We start from the raw sequence: 21,448 nt of genomic DNA on the forward strand, positions 1-21,448 counted from the left end.
TTTTTTTTTTTCTTTGGAAGAAGGAAGAGAAGGCAAAACCCCACTCTCCAGCTTCAGACGCAGACTCTTCTCATTAAGGGCTGGCCTCTGTCCCTGGCCAACCTGGGCGTTTGTCATTGCATCTGCCCCTCTGCTGCACTGGCGGGGCTCCAGTTTGAACTCGGGGTGCTGCCGGCCAGAGAGCTGTTCTGCATCACTGCGGGCCATTTCAGAGTGGAAGTGTATTTGGACCATGCAAACGTTTGATCTTGTCGGGTAGTTTAAAATTTCATTTGTCGGGTCAGTGTTCTGTCTGTTTTGACCCTGAGGCTCTTTCTCATGGTTAATACTTTGGCAGTTCTAGAAGGAACTCTCTCTCTCTCCCTCTCACCCCGCCCCCACAGCTCCAGTCCTCCTCCTTCACCCCGTTCCTCCCTCTCTGTGTCCTCCTGTCGCTCCCTCTTTCTCAGCACCCACTTCCTCTTTATCCCTCCTCCTCTCTTCCCGCCTCCCCTTCCTTCCTTCCTCTCACCCTTGGAGGTCTTCTTGGTTTACAGACTGTTACCTATTTCTTAAAATGCCTTCATTTTCCAGATGATTCCCTGGAACTGTCACCTAATCAGAAGTCTTGAAAGCTGTATATGCGTGTGTGCACGCACACATACACTTTGCTTCAGACATTTCCATTGTTGTTTCTTTAACAAATACAGTGTGCATTAGAGTAGATTCAGACAAACCAGAGCTTGACCCGGTCTCCACTACCGCGGCTGGACCCTCCTGCACGCACTGGCTCTGTCGTAGGACCAGGCACATCTCTTGCTGCAGCTGTGGAGTGGGCCCTCAGACAGCACTTTCCTCCTGGGCTGGACAGGACGGTTCACCGAACCAGTTCAGATGGAGCCTTCAATCCCAGCAAGTGACTTCTGTACTCTCTGTGATAATTTACCGTGTGCTTTTTTCACTTACTGTCTAAAGCCAGTTTGACTGAGGTTCTTGGAACCAAATTGCTCCAAGAAGGAAGGAGGAGAAGAGAAGAGCTGGGAGGCAGCAGCAGTGCCTCTCGCCCACATGTTCCACTGAGTCAGTTATGGTGCAGAAGCCCTCTTCGAGGACCTGCCAGCCGTCTTGGGCCCTCAGTGTGGCCTGACTTCCACACACCTCTCAGGCTTGACTTCTGGGCTGTGTGAAGAAGAAAGCAGACCCTGAATTTTTCTGTATTCTCATATGTGGACTTCTCTTCTGTCTTGCAGCTGATGCCTTTTTCAAAGCCGCCATAAGCCTCGTTCCAGAAGTTCCCAAGATGATTAATATTGATGGAAAGATGCGGCCCTCAGAATCATTCCTTCTGGAATTCCTCTGCAATTTCTTTTCTACATTATTAATAGTTCCGGTACGTTTCCCCAGAAGACCTGTAGGTGATGTCTTTCTTTGACCTGTTTTATATACATTCTTTGCCCTAGAAGTGCAGAGATGTTCTGTCTATATCTTTGTTGGTTTTGTAGTCAGATAATTTTAATTTCTCAATGCATTTCTATTCATCTGTGTCCAGGGTATATAGTCAGGGCTCTCTATATGGCGAAGGAGTTACTATTTGTTCAGGGCTCAAGCCACTGGACCAAGACACCTAGGGTAAAATCCCTTCCTTTCCTTCCAACTCTGTAGTTTCAGGTGATTGCATGACATCACCAGGCTGCAGTTTCCTCATTTACAAAATGGGCATAATAATAGTATCTACATGTTTAGGTTGTGCTGAGGATTAAGTGAGCAGATATACGTAGGTGGTTAGAACAGTGCCTCGTGCTGTGCTTAATCTCTATGTCATGTCCAACTCTTGGTGACACCATGGACTGTAGCCTGCCAGGCTCCTCTGTCCATGGGGATTCTCCAGGCAAGAATGCTGGAGTGGGTTACCATCTCCCTTCTCCAAACAGTGCCTTAGTACCTAGTAAGCACTTGAAGAGGTAATGGTGATGTTATTTTGATGGCAAATACCAGAATACACAACAAGATAGTGAAAGTCAAAGGGCTGTTGTTGGAAGATGCTAGGGTTTCTTGTGGAATATAGGGGATGAATAGTCAGGTTTGGGCTGGAAGGAATCAACGCCACTCCCAGGATCCAGCATTAGGGCCCTCACCCTAGCTGGGTTTCTTAACTTAGGGTCTACCTAACCCATGGGGATCTGGCAGGGCAACCATGAATTCAGATGAGAGAAAAAAAAAGGCCCTTTCTTTTCAGAAACCTCAGTGAAATTTAGCCTTTCACTTCATTACAAACCACAGGCAATGAGCCACAGTACTAGTTTTAGTAACTGGGACTTTGTCACCAAAATAATCAGCCATATGTTTATATCACATTTCAGGTGTGAGAGATACTTCAGAAGACTATCTACATGTTTCCTTCCTTCACAAGTGCAATAGTTATTAGGCCCATTGACTAGGTCTGTTATTTAAATGCATTCACCAAGAAGTAAGATTACAGTATAGCAAATACACTGAAAAAGTATTCTGACAACTGTATTTTAGCATAATTGATTTCCTTTGTGGTCTTATGTATTTTATTTTCTGCGTTAGAAATAGAACTCTGAACTGTGTGAAGGCTTCACCGGATCATAACAAAGTCCAGGCACAAAATGGGTTGGCTCGTGGTGAAGCCAAATGTGCATAGGAACCATGGATGCTTTTTAAATACAGTCTTGCTTTGTCCCGTCCCCACCTCCGTCCTGAGTCTCACTCAGCAGGTGAGATTGGCCCTGGAATCAGCATTTTTGAAAGCTCCCTTGAGTCAAGTATAGGTGGTCCTAGGACCACACTTTAAGAAACGTCCCTCTGGTCTCAGGTCTTGAAACATTTAGCTCCTACAGGTATGGGGTTATTTTGGGGGTGATGAAAATGTTCTAAAATTGTGATGATGATTGTGAATATATGAACTCTGTGAATATATGAACAACCAACAAATGTGCATTTTAAGTGGGTGAATTGTTGGGTGTGTGCATCATCTCAGTGAAGCTGAGAGAACAGAAACTGAGCCGCTCCCAGCTTTCCAAGTTCAAATCACAAATTCTCTGAAGAGAGCCTGGGATGTTCGGGAGGCAGGCTTGATGCTCAACTTCAGTGTGTTCTGGTATCCTTAGTAGTTTATAATCAGTCTCTCTCGTTTTTTGGTATTCTAGTTATTTGTCGGGTGATAAAATCAGGATTTCTAATGAGGAAGTGGATCAGTGTCATTGTTTATTGATTAATCAGGTTACCTTTTCCTTCTGCATATGGGGTTTTCTCTGTTAAAAATCACTGGAGCCTTGTGCTTGGAGTCAAAAACTTGTGTTAGTCCTGACCCAATGACTCAACAGCCTTGCGGCCTTGAGAAAGTTTTGTAACTTTCAGAATCTCCGTTGTCACCTTTCTAAAATACCATCCAGATACACACCTAGCCGGGCCGCTGTGAGGGTCGACTGAAAAGATCGCTATGAAAGTGCTTCATGAACCAGAAGCTTGGTCCCTGGGATCACAAACTGATGACCAGTGGGTGGAATCTAGCCTGGAGACACTTGTTGGCTGCATCATGGTGGAAAACATTTGGAACGAATTACCCCCATTTAAAATTTGTAGATCACAGAGAAACCCAGATTTCCACTTCCTTGAGAAAAAATCAGGTCCAGCCCTATGAGGCCCGCATTCCCCGCCCGGCCAGTTGTCCTCAGCTGGAGAGCAGCTGCCTGTCCTAGGGGGGCACATGTATGCTCTCCAGGTCCCTGAGCACCTCTGGGTCCATTAAATCCTTTTCTATTGCTTACCTGTTCCTTAGGCATTCAGGTAACCCCACCCCTGCCAGACTTCATTGTTTCTGATAGTGCTCTGGCTTTTGCCAGGATTTCTCAAGATGTTTAGATGGTTCTAGCCACAGTTTGGGACTTCTTACTAGGTGCCTCGTGCCATGATAGCTCCCTTTGTCAATATCCAGTCTCTAGGATCCTGCAAGGCAGGACCTGGGAGGCTTGCCTGGGATTGCACCGCTGCTGAGAAGCAGAGCTGGGAAGTCTGTGCTACCCCAGAGCCTATCCTGCCTGAAACATTTGCCGGAGGCTTTATTGCTTAAGATAGTTGGGACTTTACAACCCTACATCCCTCCTGTGGGACACAGCATAGTAACTACTGGCTGGCTGTCTGGGTGCCATGAGATGTTAAGTCTAAAGAGCCAAGGTTGAGTGCTCACCCAGCTTAGAGGCGGAGGATGGGGCGCGTGCGAGCCCCACTGTGGTCAGTAGGTTCAGCAGGAGACGACTCCCATATCCCCCTTTGACCTGGTTCACATTGTTAACTTTCTTGTCATAACTTTTATTATTGTACTTTTAAAATTTAATTCTTTCATTTTAAGGACACTTACCATGTCTGCCCTCTTAACACATTTTTAAGTGTACGATGTAGCTTTGTTGACTCAAGGCCCAACAGTGTACAGCAGATCCCTACAGCTTATTCATCTTCCTTAATTGAACCTTTAAACTCATTGATTAGTGACTTCCTGTTTTCCTCCCCCTCTAGCGCTTGAATTCCACTCTTTGAAAGGACTATTCTAGATGCCTTATATAAGTGGAATCATAGTGTATTTGTCTTTCTGGCCTATTTAACTCAGCATAATATCCTCAAGGTTCATTCATGTTGTCGTATATGATAGCATTTCCTTCTTTTTTATACAGCTGAATAACAGTCCATTGTATGTATGTGCCACGTTTTCTTTATCCATTTGTCAATCGATGGACATTTTGTTTGTTTCTACCTCTTGGCTGTTGTGATGGTGCTACAGTGAACATGAAAGCAGTAGTATCTCTTTGAGATACTAGTGATTTCAAATGTTTTGAATAAGTACCCAGAGGAGGGAACTGCTGGGTTACATCATAATTCCACTTGTAATTCTTTGAGGTACCTGGGTACTGTTTTCTATAGCGGCTACACCATTTTGCATTCCCACTCCAGAGCACAAGACGTTTTTAAAGAATGTGTTTGAAAAACTTTGACTCATTTTATTTGTTTAGGAAAAAAAAAGGATGCCATTTTAGACCAAATGAAGTAACTGGTCCACTTTATTCATACTTACAGCCCTCTCACCTTAGCTAGCAACACCACTTCTGGAGCATTCGGAAGCATTCTGCTCTGCTGTTAGCAGTGGTCAGCCTCTTGGTGGACTGCAGAACAGTTTTGTCCATAATCTTGAACTAACATATTTCTTTTAACAACATTTGGTAGGACAAGGAAGCTAGAATGAATTGAACAAGTTTGGTGTTAACTACTGCAGATGCCTAATTTTGATTCAGTTGAAATTTGTAGGCAATGGAAATGTTCCCCCTCACTTTTCTGGCACTGATCACCAGGACACAGCAGGGAAATGTCTTTTCTCCTTCTTATCTTAGTGAAAAGGTCCAGCCGTCAGCATAACCTGGTATCCAGATGCTAAGCTTCATTCATTCTGTGTACCCTGCAAATACTTGTTAATCTAGGAGTGGAGGAGTGAACAGAAATGTGTGCTCCCACTCAAGGAGACAGACTCCAAGCAAATCAGTACTTGACTCCACTTGTATAAAGTGTCATAAAGAACTAGAGTCACTTCTGAGAGCCTCAAATTTTGAAGGGAAATGGGTCAGGGAAGTGCCCTGAGAATGTGTGATTTGAGCTGAGCTCAGAGGAAGACTGGTAGTTCTCTAAGTGTGGGGGGTAGGGTGACATTCGGGGTGGAGGGAACAGCATGGGTAAGGCCTTGAGGTGGGCAGGGTCACCCAGCAGCACTGGAGGGACTGGAGGAGAGCCGAAGTGATGAGCGAGGTGATGAGAGGCTGGAGGGGTGTGAGCTGCAAGACGGGCAGCGGCTGGCAGCAGCGAGGCCGGGGAGCGCCGCAGACTCACCCATGGAATCTCGTCTCCACGGTGATCTGTCTCCTGCCCTCCACCTGCTCGGGGTCCCCCCGCCCCACCCCACCAATGCCCCGCTTCTTTTTCCTGCACTTCCTCCCAGCCCCTCTGTGTTCTGGCTCCTTTTGTAAAGGACTCGAATATTCATTTTACACAGAGAGAGCCAGCCAACAGTTCACCAGTATTCACTCCAAACGACCCTGTAATTATCCTCCTCTCACAGAAGCAGACCCTGGCACAGAGAGGTGAAGTGACTTGCCTAGGGTCACCAGTCAGTGAGCGGCTGAGATAGAATTCAAAGCCAGGATGTGTGTACTCAGCGCTGTCTTCGCTGCCTCTCAGCTCTCCTGGGAAGTTAGTTATTTCCAGGGTATTCTTTCTCCCAAACAGTGACGTTTAATGGAAGGATTCCCACAGACCAAGGACCCAGAGGGACAATGTGAATGGTGGGAGCCAGGCCCCCTTTCCTCCAGCTGAGAGAGAGAGAGGGCTGCGTCCCTTCCAGGTGCCCCTGGGGAACCACCTCCTGGGCATTTGCTTGCTGCCAGGGAGGCAGCCTTGGCAGAGACCCCAAGAAGACCTTTACACGCTCGGATTGCCTGCTGAATCCAGGATCTTTTCTTATTTTCCTTTTTGAATCTGTGTTTGCCTTGCTTCAGTTGCTGGCACTGGTGCAATTTCTTTTGAAAATGTTAACAACCACTGAAGCATGGTTATCATGTGGAAAATGTTTTCCTTGTAGAGAAGGTTGGAAATAATCTCTTCATCTCTTTGGTTTAAAGCTCACGGGAACTGCTTCCTACAAACCTTCACGTCTCTGTTACCCTGTCTTCCACCTTTTTGAAGGTGTGTCAAATGCTCTCTCACGATAGTTATGGCAGTTTATATTGAAAGTTACTGGACCATTCACATTGTTGTCTCTTTCCAGGGCAGATCCTGAAATAAAATATATTTTGAGCATCCACATAGCAGAACAAAATAACCTAGTTAGAAACAGCTGCTAGCAAAGAAAGGCAGTAGTAAGCTGCCAGCTGAGCCTGACTCTGGCAGTGGAAGGCGGACCACAGCGTGGGCAGTTTCACTGTGTGTCATTTGAGGGATTCAGATTTTGGAGCATCATGTGTCTTCTTTGCTGCCGATACCATAACAGCAATTCCTGTAGATGTTATCAGCTGTACAAATCATCTCATGCCCCTCCACCCTCATTCTTACCCACCGGAAGCATTTCTGCTGTGTATCCACACTTTGGATTACGAAGCCATGAACTCCCACCCACCTCGGTTATCACACTTATACCCCAAGCCCGAATTTAAGAGAGCTGATTACGTGTAGGCCTTTCCCCAACTAGCCAGCTCCATAAAGTCTAGTTCGTGCCTAAGTCATCTGTAGAGAGGCATTATAGAGTATTAGCGTTTAGGAATGTCCGCTCTGGAGCCAGACTCCCAGGGCTCAAATCCTGGTTCCCCCATGTCCCAGCAGTGTGGCTCATTTCCCATCTGTGAAGTGGGGTTGGGAGGGGAGTCATAAAAGTATCTTTCTGAAACAGAGACAAGCTATGGTAGCCATGATAGCTACCATAAAAGTTAGCTATTGTTTTTGCAGCCACCTCAGTGCCTAGTACATGTAAGGTGCCCGAAAAATGTTATCCTTGCAACATCTACCCACCGAGTGCCGGCTGTGTGCCCAGCACTGTCCCAGCGAGCAAAGACAGGAATAAGGGCACCATTCACAGTGTGTCCCGGGGCCATCCTAGAACTGTGTTATCGGCAAACACGGAAGATAAAGCACCTGCCCTCCTAGAGGTTATTAGGCCAGGATGCAAAAAAGATCAAGAGGTATTGTTGGGTAGTTCACTAACAGAGTAGATAAAATCAGATGCTGAGAACTGCTCTGAAAATACGAGATGGTTGACTTGACACAGGGACTAGGAGAAGGTTTCAGGGGCCCTGGATTGACGATCACAGGAGGAGCTCACATGTGAGGTGAGGTACGGCAGCAGCCAAAGGAACCCACGTGGCCCAGTCTCGCAGATGAAGATTCCCGCAGGGAGAGCAGCAGAGCTGAGAGGCCAGAGCCCCCTTGGCCTATGCCTGCCCTCTGGGGCCTCCTCTGCCCTTCCGTCTGGTCTGTGTGGGAAACTGGCCTCTGGGCACCGAGCCGTCGGAGCTTCCTTCCTACTGGCTTCCAGCTGACTCAGTCCTTGGGAGGCACCCACAGGGACTGCGAGCAGGAGGAGGCTTGCTGGGCCATGGATCGGCAGAGGCTTCGTTCTTCCATCCAGGGCTGTGTCCTCCAGCCGCAGTTCCTTGCTCCCCACCGCGTGCTTTCCACCTGAGGATAGTACTGGCTTCTCTCTGTTGCCAGGCCCCGGCTGCCTCAGTTTCCTCACTAATTGCCTTCATCCTGAGGATCCTTCATTAAAAGATCCTCATTTAACCCTTGGGAGCGTGCCCTCCGTGTCCTGCCAGGCCCTGAGCAGTCTAGCTGGTCCCAGGAGCAATAAAGGTGGTGCTGGGCTGAGTGAGGGGCAGGGTGCACCAGCTGGGTCAGTGGGGTGATGGTAGCAGGAGCCGGGGGTGGGGGGAGTCTTTGGAGAGTGTTCAGCAGGGGAGCCACAGCATCACCTGGACCTTTTTGGCACAGAACTGAAGCTGCTGACTATTTTTTTTGCATCCCAGCATTAATTCACTTTAGCATCTGAGAAACACTGTTAGAAACTCTGTGTGACTATCTGAGGTTTTTCCTCACCCAAGAGATGGGGCTTCCCCGGTAGCTCAGTGCAAAAGAATCCACTTTCAAATGCAGGAGACTCAGGAGACGCGGGTTTGACCCCTGGGTCAGGGAGATTCCCAGGAGGAGGACGTGGCAACCCACTCCAGTGTCCTTGCCCAGAAAATCCCATGGACAGAGTAGCCTGGGGAGCTGCAGTGCATGGGGTCACAGAGGGTTGAACACAGAGAGTCGAGCAATTGAGCACAGGCATGATCCCCCAAGAGAGGATCCTCAATTTAGCTGTTAATGTTGCTGAACGCCCTAAAGAGCAAGGCTGTGTTTAAAGTCGGTGCCTTTGGCGCTGACAGTGATCATTTGGGGCTTTACCCGAGGTAGGTGGCTTCTGTGCCATCTGCTGCGAGACCTGCAATCTAGCTTTCGTAGTTGGCAAAACAGGGCTTTTTACTGTTAGGCGCATAAGAGCAAGGCTGTAATTTTGGAAACAGGCCATTAAACTGACAGGTAGCTTTGCTTTCTTTTCTCGGATCCTAGGCTCTCAAACCTCGTCTCCCCAGATTAGTGTGCTGATCAGTAAGTTTAGCAGTGTCTTGCCACTTTTCTCTCTACTGTTTAACCACAGCTGGAACTTCAATTTCTCTATAGCTGCTAAAGGGAGGGACCTGGATTTCTGTCTTGAGTTCTTTTTTTCCTCCCTTCTGCTTCACATTTAGGATTATTTATTCTTTTGATTTGGTCCTCCACTAGGACCATCCTGAACACGGAGTCCTGTTTCTTGTTCGAGAGCTGCTCAACGTGGTCCAGGACTACGCCTGGGAGGAGAACAGCGATGAGAAAATCCGCATCTACACCTGCGTCCTGCACCTGCTGTCCGCCATGAGCCAGGAGACCTATCTCTACCACGTAGACAAAGGTAGCCGCGTGCCCGCCAGACTGCACTGTGCTTGAACTCCCGAGTGGCAATGCATAGTTTTCATTTTCTCTTGTGTTTTACCCACCAGGAACTTCTGGTCCAGGGTCTTGATAAATTTGTCCAATGTAAGACTTACCTGGGGCAACTCTTAAAAACACAGATTCCTGGGTCCCATCTATCTCTTCTAAATTAGATTGCTCAGGAAGAGACCTGAGAATTTGTATCTTTCATGAGCATTCAAGATCATTTTGACACACAGTTGAGTTTGGAGAAGTGCTGTTTCGGATTGGTGATGCCTTGCGTGTGCCACAGAATTTCTAGAATGTGGTTACATATGCACATGTGTGACCTTCACCCCAGGCCTATTCCTTTCCAGTCTCACAGGGGTCCTGGCCTTAGAGCAGTTGCTTGGAGGAAGGAGATGGCCTTGTACCCCCATGTGCAACCAGCCATTTTGAGCTTTCTGCTGCAGGTTTGGGGGCCGCCTCTTCATGATTTAGAGATAGCATGGGACAGTCCCAATTCCAGACTGCCACCCATTAAGCCTCAGCATCTCCCTACTTGTCAGAGCTTCAGTTCCTATTTTTGGTTTCCAAAAAAATGGCCCTACTGTTAAAAGTGCTTTGGCCAATACATGTATACTTTAGGGTTTAAGCAACTATCTCTACACTTGGAAATTTTAGGGAATAGATTTGTAGTGCTGAGGGTGGCCTCCTGTCATAACTCTCAGGGGGTTCCTCTGGCTGGGTTTTAGGGGCTGAGGTTTTGTAAGGACGTAACTTGGGGAGACTGGTTAACGTTGGAGATGATAGTTTCCATGGTCTGAGCTCCTACTGCATGCCAGGTATGGCACCAAACTTGGTGGGCCTCTTTCTCCTCTGATCCTGACAGCGTTGTAAGAAGAATGAGCATTTGTGTCCCCATTTTACATTTGAGCAAGGGGAGACTCCAAAAGACAACATGATTTTACCAACCGTGTGGTTTCCAGAGCTCAGGGCCAGTTGGTGCTGTGAGTGGAATTCACTGTGGCACATGCATTATGCTGTGTCCTTGATTATGGAATAACAGTGTTTTAATTAAAGTATATGGTTATATACGGGGACTTCCCTGGTGGTTCAGTGGCAGTCTGCCTGCCTATGTAGGAGATGTGGATTTGAGTCAGGAAGATCCCCTGGAGAAGGAAATGGCAACCCACTCCAGTGTTCTTGCCTGAGAAATCCCATGGACAGTAGAGCCTGATGGGCTACAGTTCATGGGGTTGCAAAGAGTCAGACCCAAGTTAGCAACTAAACAACAGCAATGGTTGTATACACATATGGTAAGCCATAAAGCTGTGAATTACCACGTAATGAATACACCTGGTAACCACCACCCAGTTAAGAAATCAAACGTGACTAGCTCTCCAGAAGTTCCCTATATGCCCCCGTCCAGTCAGCACCACCACTTGCCTCTCTACAGGTATACTGCTCTCCTGACTAATATTACAAAGTAGTTTGTTAGTTTTTTACTTTTCCATAAATGGACCCATTTAGCAAGCATTCTAAATGAGTGTCTGGCTTCTTTCACTCACTGTTATGTCTGTGAGATTCTTCTGTGTTGTGTGTAGCTGTTGTTCATCCTTTTGCTTTGCTGCATAGTATTCCACTGTATGAATATACCAGAATGTATTCCTTCCCCTGTGGATGGAGTTATGGGCTGTTATGAGGAGTGCTGCTGTGAACATTCCTGAATATGTAACTCTCGGGGTTCATGTCTGTTGGGTATATGCCCGGGGTGAAATTGCTGGCTTGTGGGATTTCCTTGTGTTCAGCTCTGGTAGGTACTGTCTCACAGTTTTCCAAAATATTTACACCAGTTTACACTCTCACCAGGCATGAATGAGGTTTCCGTTTGTTTCCTTGATGTGGTCCATCTTGTTCATTTTGGCTGTTCCGATGAGTGTAATTTGCATTTCTCTCATGGCTCATGAGGTTGAGCTTTTCTTGTATTTCTTGGCACTTTTATTTTCTCTCTTGTGAAAGGTTCCTGGAGGACTCAAAACAGTAGAGAGACTTTTGAGGACCAGACGCTGCCATGGAAGTTCGTCTGGAAATCCTGGGCCCTGTCAGAGGAGCAAGCCTTCTCTTCGATTTTTGCTTCCTTCAGCGGATTCACTGAATCCTCTCTCTGTAGAGCGTAGCAGGGCAGACTGTAGGAGCTGGAGCGCCGGCACAGGAGGAATCTAGTTTTCTAGCTTTTAGAGATGAGAACAGAAGGGTGGGTTTTCTCTGCTGCCTTCTTGGCCCAGCTCTGTTCTCTCTGGATGCACAGTTGTGACCTGACAGTTGTCTTAGTAGGAGAGAGCGTCCTGGGTGGCCACACGAGGCCCACAAGATGGGGGCCCCATTTTCCTGTCTCTCTCGTATTAGAGGCAGCCTTTATAGACAGTGTTAAACAAAGGTTCGAACTTTTGAAAAACTGGGGTCAGATCTTTTTTTCTTCTTTTGCGTATGAAGGATGCCAAGGCTGTTTTCTTTCCAGATGAATAAGAAGAGAATGTTCTGAAATTACCTGGAGCCATAACTACAGTGCTTTCATGCGAGCGAATGAGAGAGCGTGCTTGCTGTGGAAAGGCAGGACACTCCTGACACTGATGTTTATGTATTTAACATGCAGATAGACATCTAGTTGGAAGAGTACAACCCAGGGGCCTGTGGGAGGTCATCACAGCCCTTTCACTCCTCCACGTCGCCTGCCAGTCCTTGAAGCATTCAGGATCGTGACCCCCAAGGCCAGACAGATGCAGAGATCCTGGGCTATTTTTAATGGCCATTTGCCAGGGATTTCATTTCTCCCCATTGCAAGCACCATGTCTGAACTCTCCAAGTGTTAAAACAGAAACAGAGGGAGGGAGAGAAGGGCAAAGTGGAGAGTCAAGAGCTACTTGGCCGGAGTGCAGAGCGGGTCCGAGTTCAGATGTGGCACTCTCAGCCCTCCTGACCCCTTTTTTCACTTTCTCCGTGCATTTCTACCTTCAGGGCTCAGCCTAGATCTCACTGATTCTGTAATTCCATCCCAAGCCTGGATTTTAGGATCTGGGGCCCCCAGGGTTGCTGTCTCCAGACCTGCAGTGCATCTGGGGGCGACTGTCCATTTGCTCATCTGCACCTCGTTATGGGCTGTGTGCTGTGTGAGGGCAGGGCCAGGTTGGCCCACCCCCCACCAGGTCTCCAGCTCCTGGAACATGGCGCAGAGCGGGTTCTCGCCCAGCCCGTGCTCTGTGTGTGTGAGCGGCCTGCTCCGAGCACGCCTCTGGCCCATCTGGGCAGGGTGCCTGCAGCTTGGGTGGCTGGCCACAGGCAGTCCCAGGCCTTCTGTCTTCTCCACTGCTGCTGAATGAGAGTAGGTTCCAGCTCCGAGTGAAGACGGGGAGTTTATGCCAGGAACTATCCTAGTCCTCAGCAGCAGGTGTGAGAGATTCCTTCACTAGCTGCAGTCTTGCCATCCCGCAAAATCTGATGGTGGTGAATGGCTGAATCAAATTCTTTCTCTTCTTACAAGAATAACTGCCATCTTCCACATCATGGACCATTGAGACACAGCAGCCAGAGCTGACTCCGAAATCCTAGGACGGTTGGTGGCCTGCAGCCCAGGGCAGTTCACTACCAACCTGTGTTACAGTAACAGCTGCAGAGCCAGCAGCCGGCCCAGGACAGTCCCCACCAGTGGGCAGTTCAGAACTGGAGTGGAGGCTTCATGCGGACAGAGAAGTGGGGAGAAAAGGACCAGCTGTTCTCCTTATTTGCAGGCAATATGTCTGCAGCCTGCTTACAAAAGGTTCAGCCAAGGAAATGGCATATATGTCTGTGTGTATGTGGGAGTGTGGAGAAGGGCAAGCGAGAGCTTCACAGCCCGGCAGGATGGCATCAAGTGATGCGGGGTGAGAGAGGCCGCTGTTCAGTGTCCTGTTACCCCACCGTTCTGCAGCCTGGAGATTCAAGTAAGAATCTGGGGATAAAAGGAGTTGTTATTCTTGAAGTAGCAACCAGAAATGTACATGAAGCATCTCTGAAGTTACTTTACCAAAAATTCAAGACAGGTTACAGGAAATATATAAAATAATGAAATATAATTGTTTTTAATTGAAAAAATTGGTTCTTAGAAGTTATAAATTGGGAAATACATGACTTTATATGTCTGTGTGATATATATGGGGCTCCACTATGTATACTGTTTTGTCACTTTATTGATAGTATATTATAAATATCTTTAAGTACTAGTAGCAATAGTATAGTGCAGTGTAGTACATGGTAGTTAACTATAGATCATATACTTTTATTGTCTTCATAATATTTTTTTTAATGCTAATACCACAGAGCATTGAGTCAAAACTCTTGGTATACATTTCCATTGCTTCTCTTCTCACCTTTTTACACATTTATGATGAACATACATTAAACATATAATGAGCATTGTTCTCTATAAGGTGACAATGACTATCACATTCGTGCATCTTTGTGCACCTGGGGGATTATTTTCTTAGAGTGGATTTTGCCAAGTCAAAGATCTGGCCTTTTTCTAAGACCCTTTTTTTTTTTTTTTTTGGAGTAAAATATATATAACATCAAGTTTACCATTTTGACTATTTTTAAATGGACAATTCCATTTTATTAAGCTTGTTTGCAGTGTTGTGCAACCATCACCATTATCCATTTTCAGAATATTTTCATCCCCCCAAACAACTCTGTACCCAGTGAACAATAACTGCCCCCCCCCCTCCCCCAGCCTCTGGTGACCTCTGTTCTACTTCCTGTCGTTATGAATTTGCCTCTTCTAGGTACTTCATACAAATGGAGTCATACAGTAGATGTCCTTTTTTGTCTGGTACATTTCCCTTACCATAATGCTTTCAGAGTTTATCCATATTGTAATATGTATTAGAATTTCATTCCTTCTTATGATTGGATAATATTCCATTGTACGGATAAACCATATTTTGCTTACCCATTCATACATCTGTGGATACTTGGGTTTCCACCTTTTGCTCCTGTGAATAAGGTTGCTGTGAGCATTCATGTACAAGTATGTGTTTGAGTCTCTGCTTTCAATTCCTTTGAGCATATCTAGCATCAGAATTGCCGGATCCTGGGCAGTTCACTTTAACCTTTTGAGGAACCATGGATCTTTTCCACAGCAGCTGTACCATTTTACATCCCCACCAGCAGTGTACGAGGCTTCTGGTTTCTCCACACCTTCATCAGCACTTCGTATTTTCCTTTTTGTGGTTGTTGTTGTTTTTAAATAATAGAAATCCTAATAGACGTGAAGTAGTACTAGATATTTCTTAAGGCTTTTCTTACTGATTTCCAAAACTATGCTACTCCCACCAGTAGCTTCCCCAGGCCTACATCAAAGCCGGGTATTCTTTCTCATCTTTGTTAATCTGATAGGTGATTTTTTTTTTAAGTTCTTCTGTGGTGTTAGTTTTCTGTTCTTTGATTTCTAGTGAAATCAAACTTTTTTCCATAAAATTATAGACCATTTAGATGTATATATGATACATTGACTATTAATGTATTTGCCAATTTTCCTGTAAGTGACCCTAATAGGGGTCACTTTTTAAAAAGTTTAGAAGCCACCCCTGCACATTGTACCTTGACTTTTCTTCTCTTCATGGCCAGTGCCTGTTGAACGTGATCCCCTGGTTCTGTAGCCTGTTATCAGCAGTCCAGGGAAGAGTTCTGTGCAGACCCTGTCCTGTCGACAGCTGGTGACTTTGACCGTGATGGGACTGTCCACTGTGGCTCTTATTCCCAGCCTCACCCATCTGCAAGCTAAACAGAGTGCCCTATGTCACCTCTTATTTGCATCACACCACCTCATGGGCTTTACTGTGATCACATATGTTTCATCCCTTTTGGATTTGTATACGCCTCTGAGACAGGATCCTTCTCACTGGGCCCTTTGATAGGGCCAGTGATGAGTTGGGCTGAGAAAAGCACAGCAGAGTGCATTCCGCCAGATGAGCTAAGCTGAGCCAGTTTATTGAAAACATCTGTAAGCCATGAACTGGATTAGCACTGTGTGTACATGGCCATGTAAGCGCAGCCACACACAGCCCTCCCCACCCAGGCGCTTGCATGGCTCTCCTTTGTCAGATGTCCCTGCGTCTGGCATGGTGGCCCAGATTTTAGGCCTCCATCAGATCAGAATGGATGGAGCTTCCCCCAGTGGCTCAGTCAGTAAAGAATTGCAGAAGACACAGGTTCGATCCCTGGGTCTGGAAGATCCCCTGGAGGAGGGCATGGCAACCCACTCTAGTATTCTAGCCTGGAGAATCCCATGGACAGAGGAGCCTTGCAGGCAGTTACAAAGAGTCAGACATGACTGAAGCGACTTGGCAGGCATGTACACATGGATCAGAAATATCTAAAAGCTGCCACTGCACTTTCCCTGTCCTTGGCTACATAGCACCAAGGGTGCTCCATGTACTAAGCACCAGCACTTGTTCACACGAGGTGGAAATAACTGCTCAGCCACATACATTTGGGAATTGGGGTGAAAGCTGTTAAAAGATCATCTGGCAAGAAGGCGGCTTGGGGGGAAAGAATTGACTCTGCAAGGCAGAGGTTGTGGTTTCGTTACAGATGGTAAGACTTTGCAGCAGCCTGGCCCCTCCCCACCCCTACCCCCACCACAAAAGAAAGGAAAGAGAACAAATGAAGTGTCTGTAAGAGAGACCAACCAAACATGTCTGGGTGATCACACGATGAACTCCTGCTGAGGTGGTACAAGCAAAACAGCCATCCATTTATCATTTCAATTGAGTCGCTCAGTCGTGTCCGACTCTTTGCGACCCCATGGACTGCAGCACGCCAGGCTTCCCTGTGTGTCACCAACCCCCGGAGCCTACTCAATCTCATGTCCATCACGTCGGTGATGCCATTCAACCGTCTCATCCTCTGTCCCCTTCTCCCCCCACCTTCAATCTTTCCCAGCATCAGGGTCTTTTCCAATGAGTTGGTTCTTCACATCAGGTGGCCAAAGTATTGGAGTTTCAGCTTCAGCATCAGTCCTTCCAATGAATATTCAGGACTGATTTCCTGTAGGATTGACTGGTTGGATCTCCTTGCTGCCCAGGGGACTGTCAAGAGTCTCCTCCAACACCACGGTTCAGAAGCATCAATTCTTCAGTGCTCAGCTTTCTTTATAGTCCACCTCTCACATCCATATATGACTACTGGAAAAACCATAGCTTTGACTAGACAGACCTTTGTTGGCAAAGTAAAGTCTCTGCTTTTTAATATGCTATCTAGGTTGGTCATAGGTTTTCTTCCAAGGAGCAAGCATCTTTTAATTTCATGGCTGTAGTCATCATCTGCAGTGATTTTGGAGCCCCCCAAAAATAAAGTCTCTCACTGTTTCTATTGTTTCCCCATCTTTTTGCCATGAAGTGATGGGACTGGATGCCATGATCTTAATTTTCTGAATGTTGAGTTTTAAGCCACCTTTTTCACTCTCCTCTTTGACTTTCAGGAGGCTCTTTAGTTCTTTGCTTTCTGCCATAATGGTGGTGTCACCTGCGTATCTGAGGTTATTGTTATTTCTCCCGGCAGTCTTGATTCCAACTTGTGCTTCATCCATCCTGGCATTTTGCATGATGTACTCTGCATATAAGTTAAATAAGCAGGGTGACGATATATAGCCTTGACATACTCTTTTTCCTGATTTGGAACCTGTTGTTCCATCTCCAGTTCTAACTGTTGGTTCTTGACCTGCATACAGATTTCTCAGGAGGCAGGTCAGGTGGTCTGGTATTCCCATCTCTTGAAGAGTTTTCCAGTTTGTTGTGACATCCATTTGTGCTGATTCGGAAATAGCTTCAAGAATCATTAAATGAAAAAAAAAAAAAAAACAACAACTGCAAAACAGCACCCTGTGGAATCTCTCTCTCCTTCCTGACCCAGAGGTCATGCTTTGTGTAAAGGTGAACAGGAAAGAGGGAGAGGGAGATCAAACTCAGGCTGTTCTTGCGTCTGGTCTTTCTATAGACAGCAGCGGTGCCCAAGGAGAGAGGGGACTTTGGTGAGAAGATTCAGGTTTGCAGGAAGACATAAGAGAACCTTCCATGCCACCTGCAGGAGTTTTGAGGCGGAATGACAGGACAGGGGGCTGGGGACGGTGCTTAGTTTGAAAGGAGCCTCCCCCTTTGGGATCCTGGCCAGGGTGGGCTCTGAGCCTCCATGTGCCCATCCGTTAGCTCTTGCCCGTGCTAGTTATGAGGACCCTGCAGTAATGCCTGCGAAGTCCTGAGCCCAGTGCCTGGCACACGGCGCTCAGTATTCACAGCCATTCTGATGGTCACTGCAATGCTTGCTGTCCCCTCCATGCCAGGCCAGAGGGGACAGGTAGACTTCCATCCTCCTCCTGTCTGGCTCAGTCATCCAGAAGACCGGGTATTTTCTCTGTGATTCCCAAGGGCCCAAGTCAGCAGGAGATGCTGGCCATTTCCATTTGCTCTCCCGTGCGTTCCTGCCATGTACTGATACTGGTGCCTCGCGGCTGCCTCTCCGTGACCTTGTGAATGTCTCACAGCCCTCGTTTCTTCCATCAGTCGACTCCAACGACAGCCTCTATGGGGGAGACGCCAAGTTTCTGGCTGAAAACAACAAGCTGTGCGAGACGGTGATGGCTCAGATCCTGGAGCATCTGAAAACCTTGGCCAAGGATGAGGTGGGTGCCCACTGCCCCCCCTACCCTGCCACTTGCCCCAAAATCACAGGTTCCCAGGGTGCTTGTACACTGTTTCATCCTGAGAGTAATGTGCTTGTGTGAAGACTGTTCATCGGGGGCCCCGGGGCCTTTGTTGCCGCCGTTTTCTCTGCCTGCACTGCGCCTCCCAACCCGGGGTTCCCCTGGCCACCCCGCTCATCATTCTAGTCACAACTCAAGTACGTCCTCAGAGTGGCCTTCCCTGTCCCCTGTCTCAAGCAGCCACGCCCTCCTGCATCCCTCTGAATCTCTGTGTGTGTCCCTGTGACGCTTGGGTGTGCTCTGAAACATGTGTGTGTGTGTTCACTTGTTAGTCACCTGCTGCCCCCACCAGAATGTAAGCTCCAAGTGGCCAGGCCCTGGAGACCTGGGTCTTGGAGACCTGCCTGTGCCGGAGACGGGGTCCTGGAATCCCTCTGTCCCTCACCTCAGCATCCTCCCCAAAACCTGGCGTGCAGCGGGTGCCCAGTCTGAGCATGCTGAGTGATAATAGCCTGTACTTGCACACCTTAGCTCTTGGACACCCTCAACAGGCCTATGATGTGGGTGCTGTGTTTATTCTCCTTCAACAAGAAAGAAAATCGAGGCTCAGAGAGGTTTCCAGAGCCCCCGGTTCCCTCTGGTTGTGACAGAACAGGGTTCCTGGCCCAGCCCCCAAGCCTGAATCCTTACCCCTGCACTGCCCTCCTCAGTGAGGCCTTTCCGCTCATGGAAGTGGAAAGTGGCGTGTGATGCCACCCAGCCCCGGCAACAGGCTGTGCTTTCCTAGCTTTTCTGTTGTGTTTTTCTCTGCCTTGGCTGCGCATCGCAGCTTGCTAGTTCCCCAAGTGAAAGCTTGGAGTCCTAACCACTGGATCACCAGGGGATTCTCATTCCAGCCTCTCTTGTAATAAGTGTAGTGTGGAGAGCTTTGTATGCATTGTTTCAACTGAGTCTCATGACCATCCAGTGAGTGGGGACAGCTGTTATCCATTTATACTTTAGAGAAACTGAATCCTAGAATGGCAGCTATGCAGTGTGGTCAAGACAGTCTTCTAGAACTCATGCTCTGATCCCTGAATATGTTTTTTTTATCAGCTGTTGCCTTTTCAGAGTGGTTTTTTCCATATTTTCCATATAGATAGATGGTTGATTAATTTCAAAATAATTTCCAAGTTATCCTACAGTCTAAATAACTACCTGGTATCCTTCCCCAGTATTCCATTTTTGCAACTTCAGCTCAAACATGTAGGTGACAGATGGATCCCAGAAGCCCTGTCTTAGGCTTGGTGGGGATGGTTGTTCAGACATTAAGACTGATACCTGTTGTGTAATCAAGGTGGGGAGGTTGGCAGGGTAGCTCAGATGGTAAAGAGTCTGCCTGCAATGCAGGAGACCTGGATTCAGTCCCTGGATTGAGAAGATCCCCTGAAGAAGGGAATGGTAACCCACTCCTGTATTCTTGCCTGGAGAATTCCACGGACAGAGGAACCTGGGGTTGCAAAGAGTCAGACACAACTGAGGACTAACAAATACTTTCACTTCACTTTAGGTCAGAGCCAGTGCCTGACCTTTCCCTGTGTCCTTCCCCGGGACAGTTGTTGCCAGACTTTCTGCTTCTGTGTCCCCCTGCCATACCCCCTTCCCACCCCAAATCTTGTCCTTTGTCATTCCAAGCTGTCTGCTTGCATCTCTGAGCATTTCAATTTTTTAAAATCCCATCTAGCAGGAGACAACCTGACACCTCGTTCCTTATCCCACCCTAGCAGATTCCTATTTTCTCTCACTGCCTCTCACCCCCACCCCACTCCAGTTCCCTTTCCCAGACCCAGGACAGATTTCAGACTGCTTGGTTTCCAGCCCTCCCCGTCCTTCCACACACTTCCCCAGCTCCCTTTTTTCCAACCTGGAGTGTCACTTTACTAAGATTTGCTTCTGTAACCCCCATCCACCAAATCCTTTGAAGACAAAATAAGATCAAACTGGATTTTTAATTTATTTCTTATTCACGTCTAGGGCTGTATAGCATGCCACCATTGCCCTTCCCGCCCTTCCCCACCCCAACACAAAGCCACAAGAATTTTCTGTAGCTGTGAGTGCACACACACACAGCATACATATATGTCCTGGGTTCTTATTCTCTCCAGGGTATTCAGGCAGGTCCGAGAAAGAGTGGAGCTTTTTCCAGACTCCGTTCCCCAGTGGCCACTGCCAAGGTCAGAGGCACAGTAAAGGGCCAGCCTTAAGGTTAGCAGTCCAGAGGGCAGATGGAAAACCCAGAACCACTGCCACCCTGGGGGCCCCGAGTGCCTCCTAGAGCCCTCTCCAGGGACGGGAGGGTTGTAGGTGGGTCCCTCTGACCTGGGACCCACGGGGTGCAGGGCTGCAGAACTCTGGGGGAGTTCACGCATGGAGGGCGTTGGCTGTCAGTGGAGGGAGCAGCATTGGAACCCTAGTTAGAAGAGGTAACTCCCCTCCTCCAACCAGAAGGCCTTTTTGGAATGGGTGTCAACTTAGTCCCTGCAGTTGGCGGCTTTCCGAGAGAGCCCTCACCACCCTGCAGAAGAAAGGGGAGTTCTGTCTGCACTGACCACACTGATCATGTCCCTTCTGCTCCCCTGCTCTGAAGGATCCTTAGCACCTTCCCAATCCCTGCAAACATGGGCTCTGGCTCTTGCTTCCTGCCAGAGCAGGGCTGTGTATTTAATTGAAAATGCCTTTCTTCACTCTGATGCCACAGGCTGGGTCTAATCAGAGGTGGCTGCTGACAGCATAAACGACCACAGTCTAGGACCTCCAGGCTCACAATAAAAATGAGCCCAGAGCCATATAACCTGCAACTATTTTAACTTGTCTCTTTTTCTCTTGGGGGAGGAGGCATTGATGGTGATAACAGCTGAAATACTTCTGAAGGAACAGCAGGGCTGGAATGTTTCCAAAGGACATTTCAACTCATATAAATACCAGGGATGCTCACTGAAAGTGTCTGTCCATATATGCACATTTATTGGGAAAAACATGGGTGGACCAAGCTAAGATGGAACATGTCATCCTTCATTTTAACAATGTGCTGTGAGATTCGGCACAGGCGGCCCTGGGGGGCAGAGGCTTCTAGAGCCTGGAGCAGGAGCACTCTGAGCTCTCTCTGCTGCGGGGGAGCCAAGCTCGGTGCCGTGAAAACCCTGCGCTGGCGCTCGA

The 21,448-nt window shown here is 47.7% G+C and overlaps 1 protein-coding gene across 2 annotated transcripts in view; it reads left to right on the plus strand.

Moving 5' to 3' along the window:
- Positions 1–21,448, plus strand: part of VPS35L (VPS35 endosomal protein sorting factor like) — a 140,324-nt gene that overhangs the window by 114,441 nt on the left and 4,435 nt on the right. For both annotated transcript variants that reach the window (XM_065924431.1, XM_065924430.1), the window contains exons 27-29: positions 1,230–1,369; positions 9,355–9,520; positions 18,114–18,232. In XM_065924431.1, the coding sequence (XP_065780503.1) occupies positions 1,230–1,369; positions 9,355–9,520; positions 18,114–18,232 (425 nt within the window). The remainder of the gene's footprint in view (positions 1–1,229; positions 1,370–9,354; positions 9,521–18,113; positions 18,233–21,448) is intronic.

The sequence above is a fragment of the Muntiacus reevesi genome, chromosome 2 (genome assembly GCF_963930625.1).
Source record: "Muntiacus reevesi chromosome 2, mMunRee1.1, whole genome shotgun sequence".
NCBI classification, from domain to species: domain Eukaryota; kingdom Metazoa; phylum Chordata; class Mammalia; order Artiodactyla; family Cervidae; genus Muntiacus; species Muntiacus reevesi.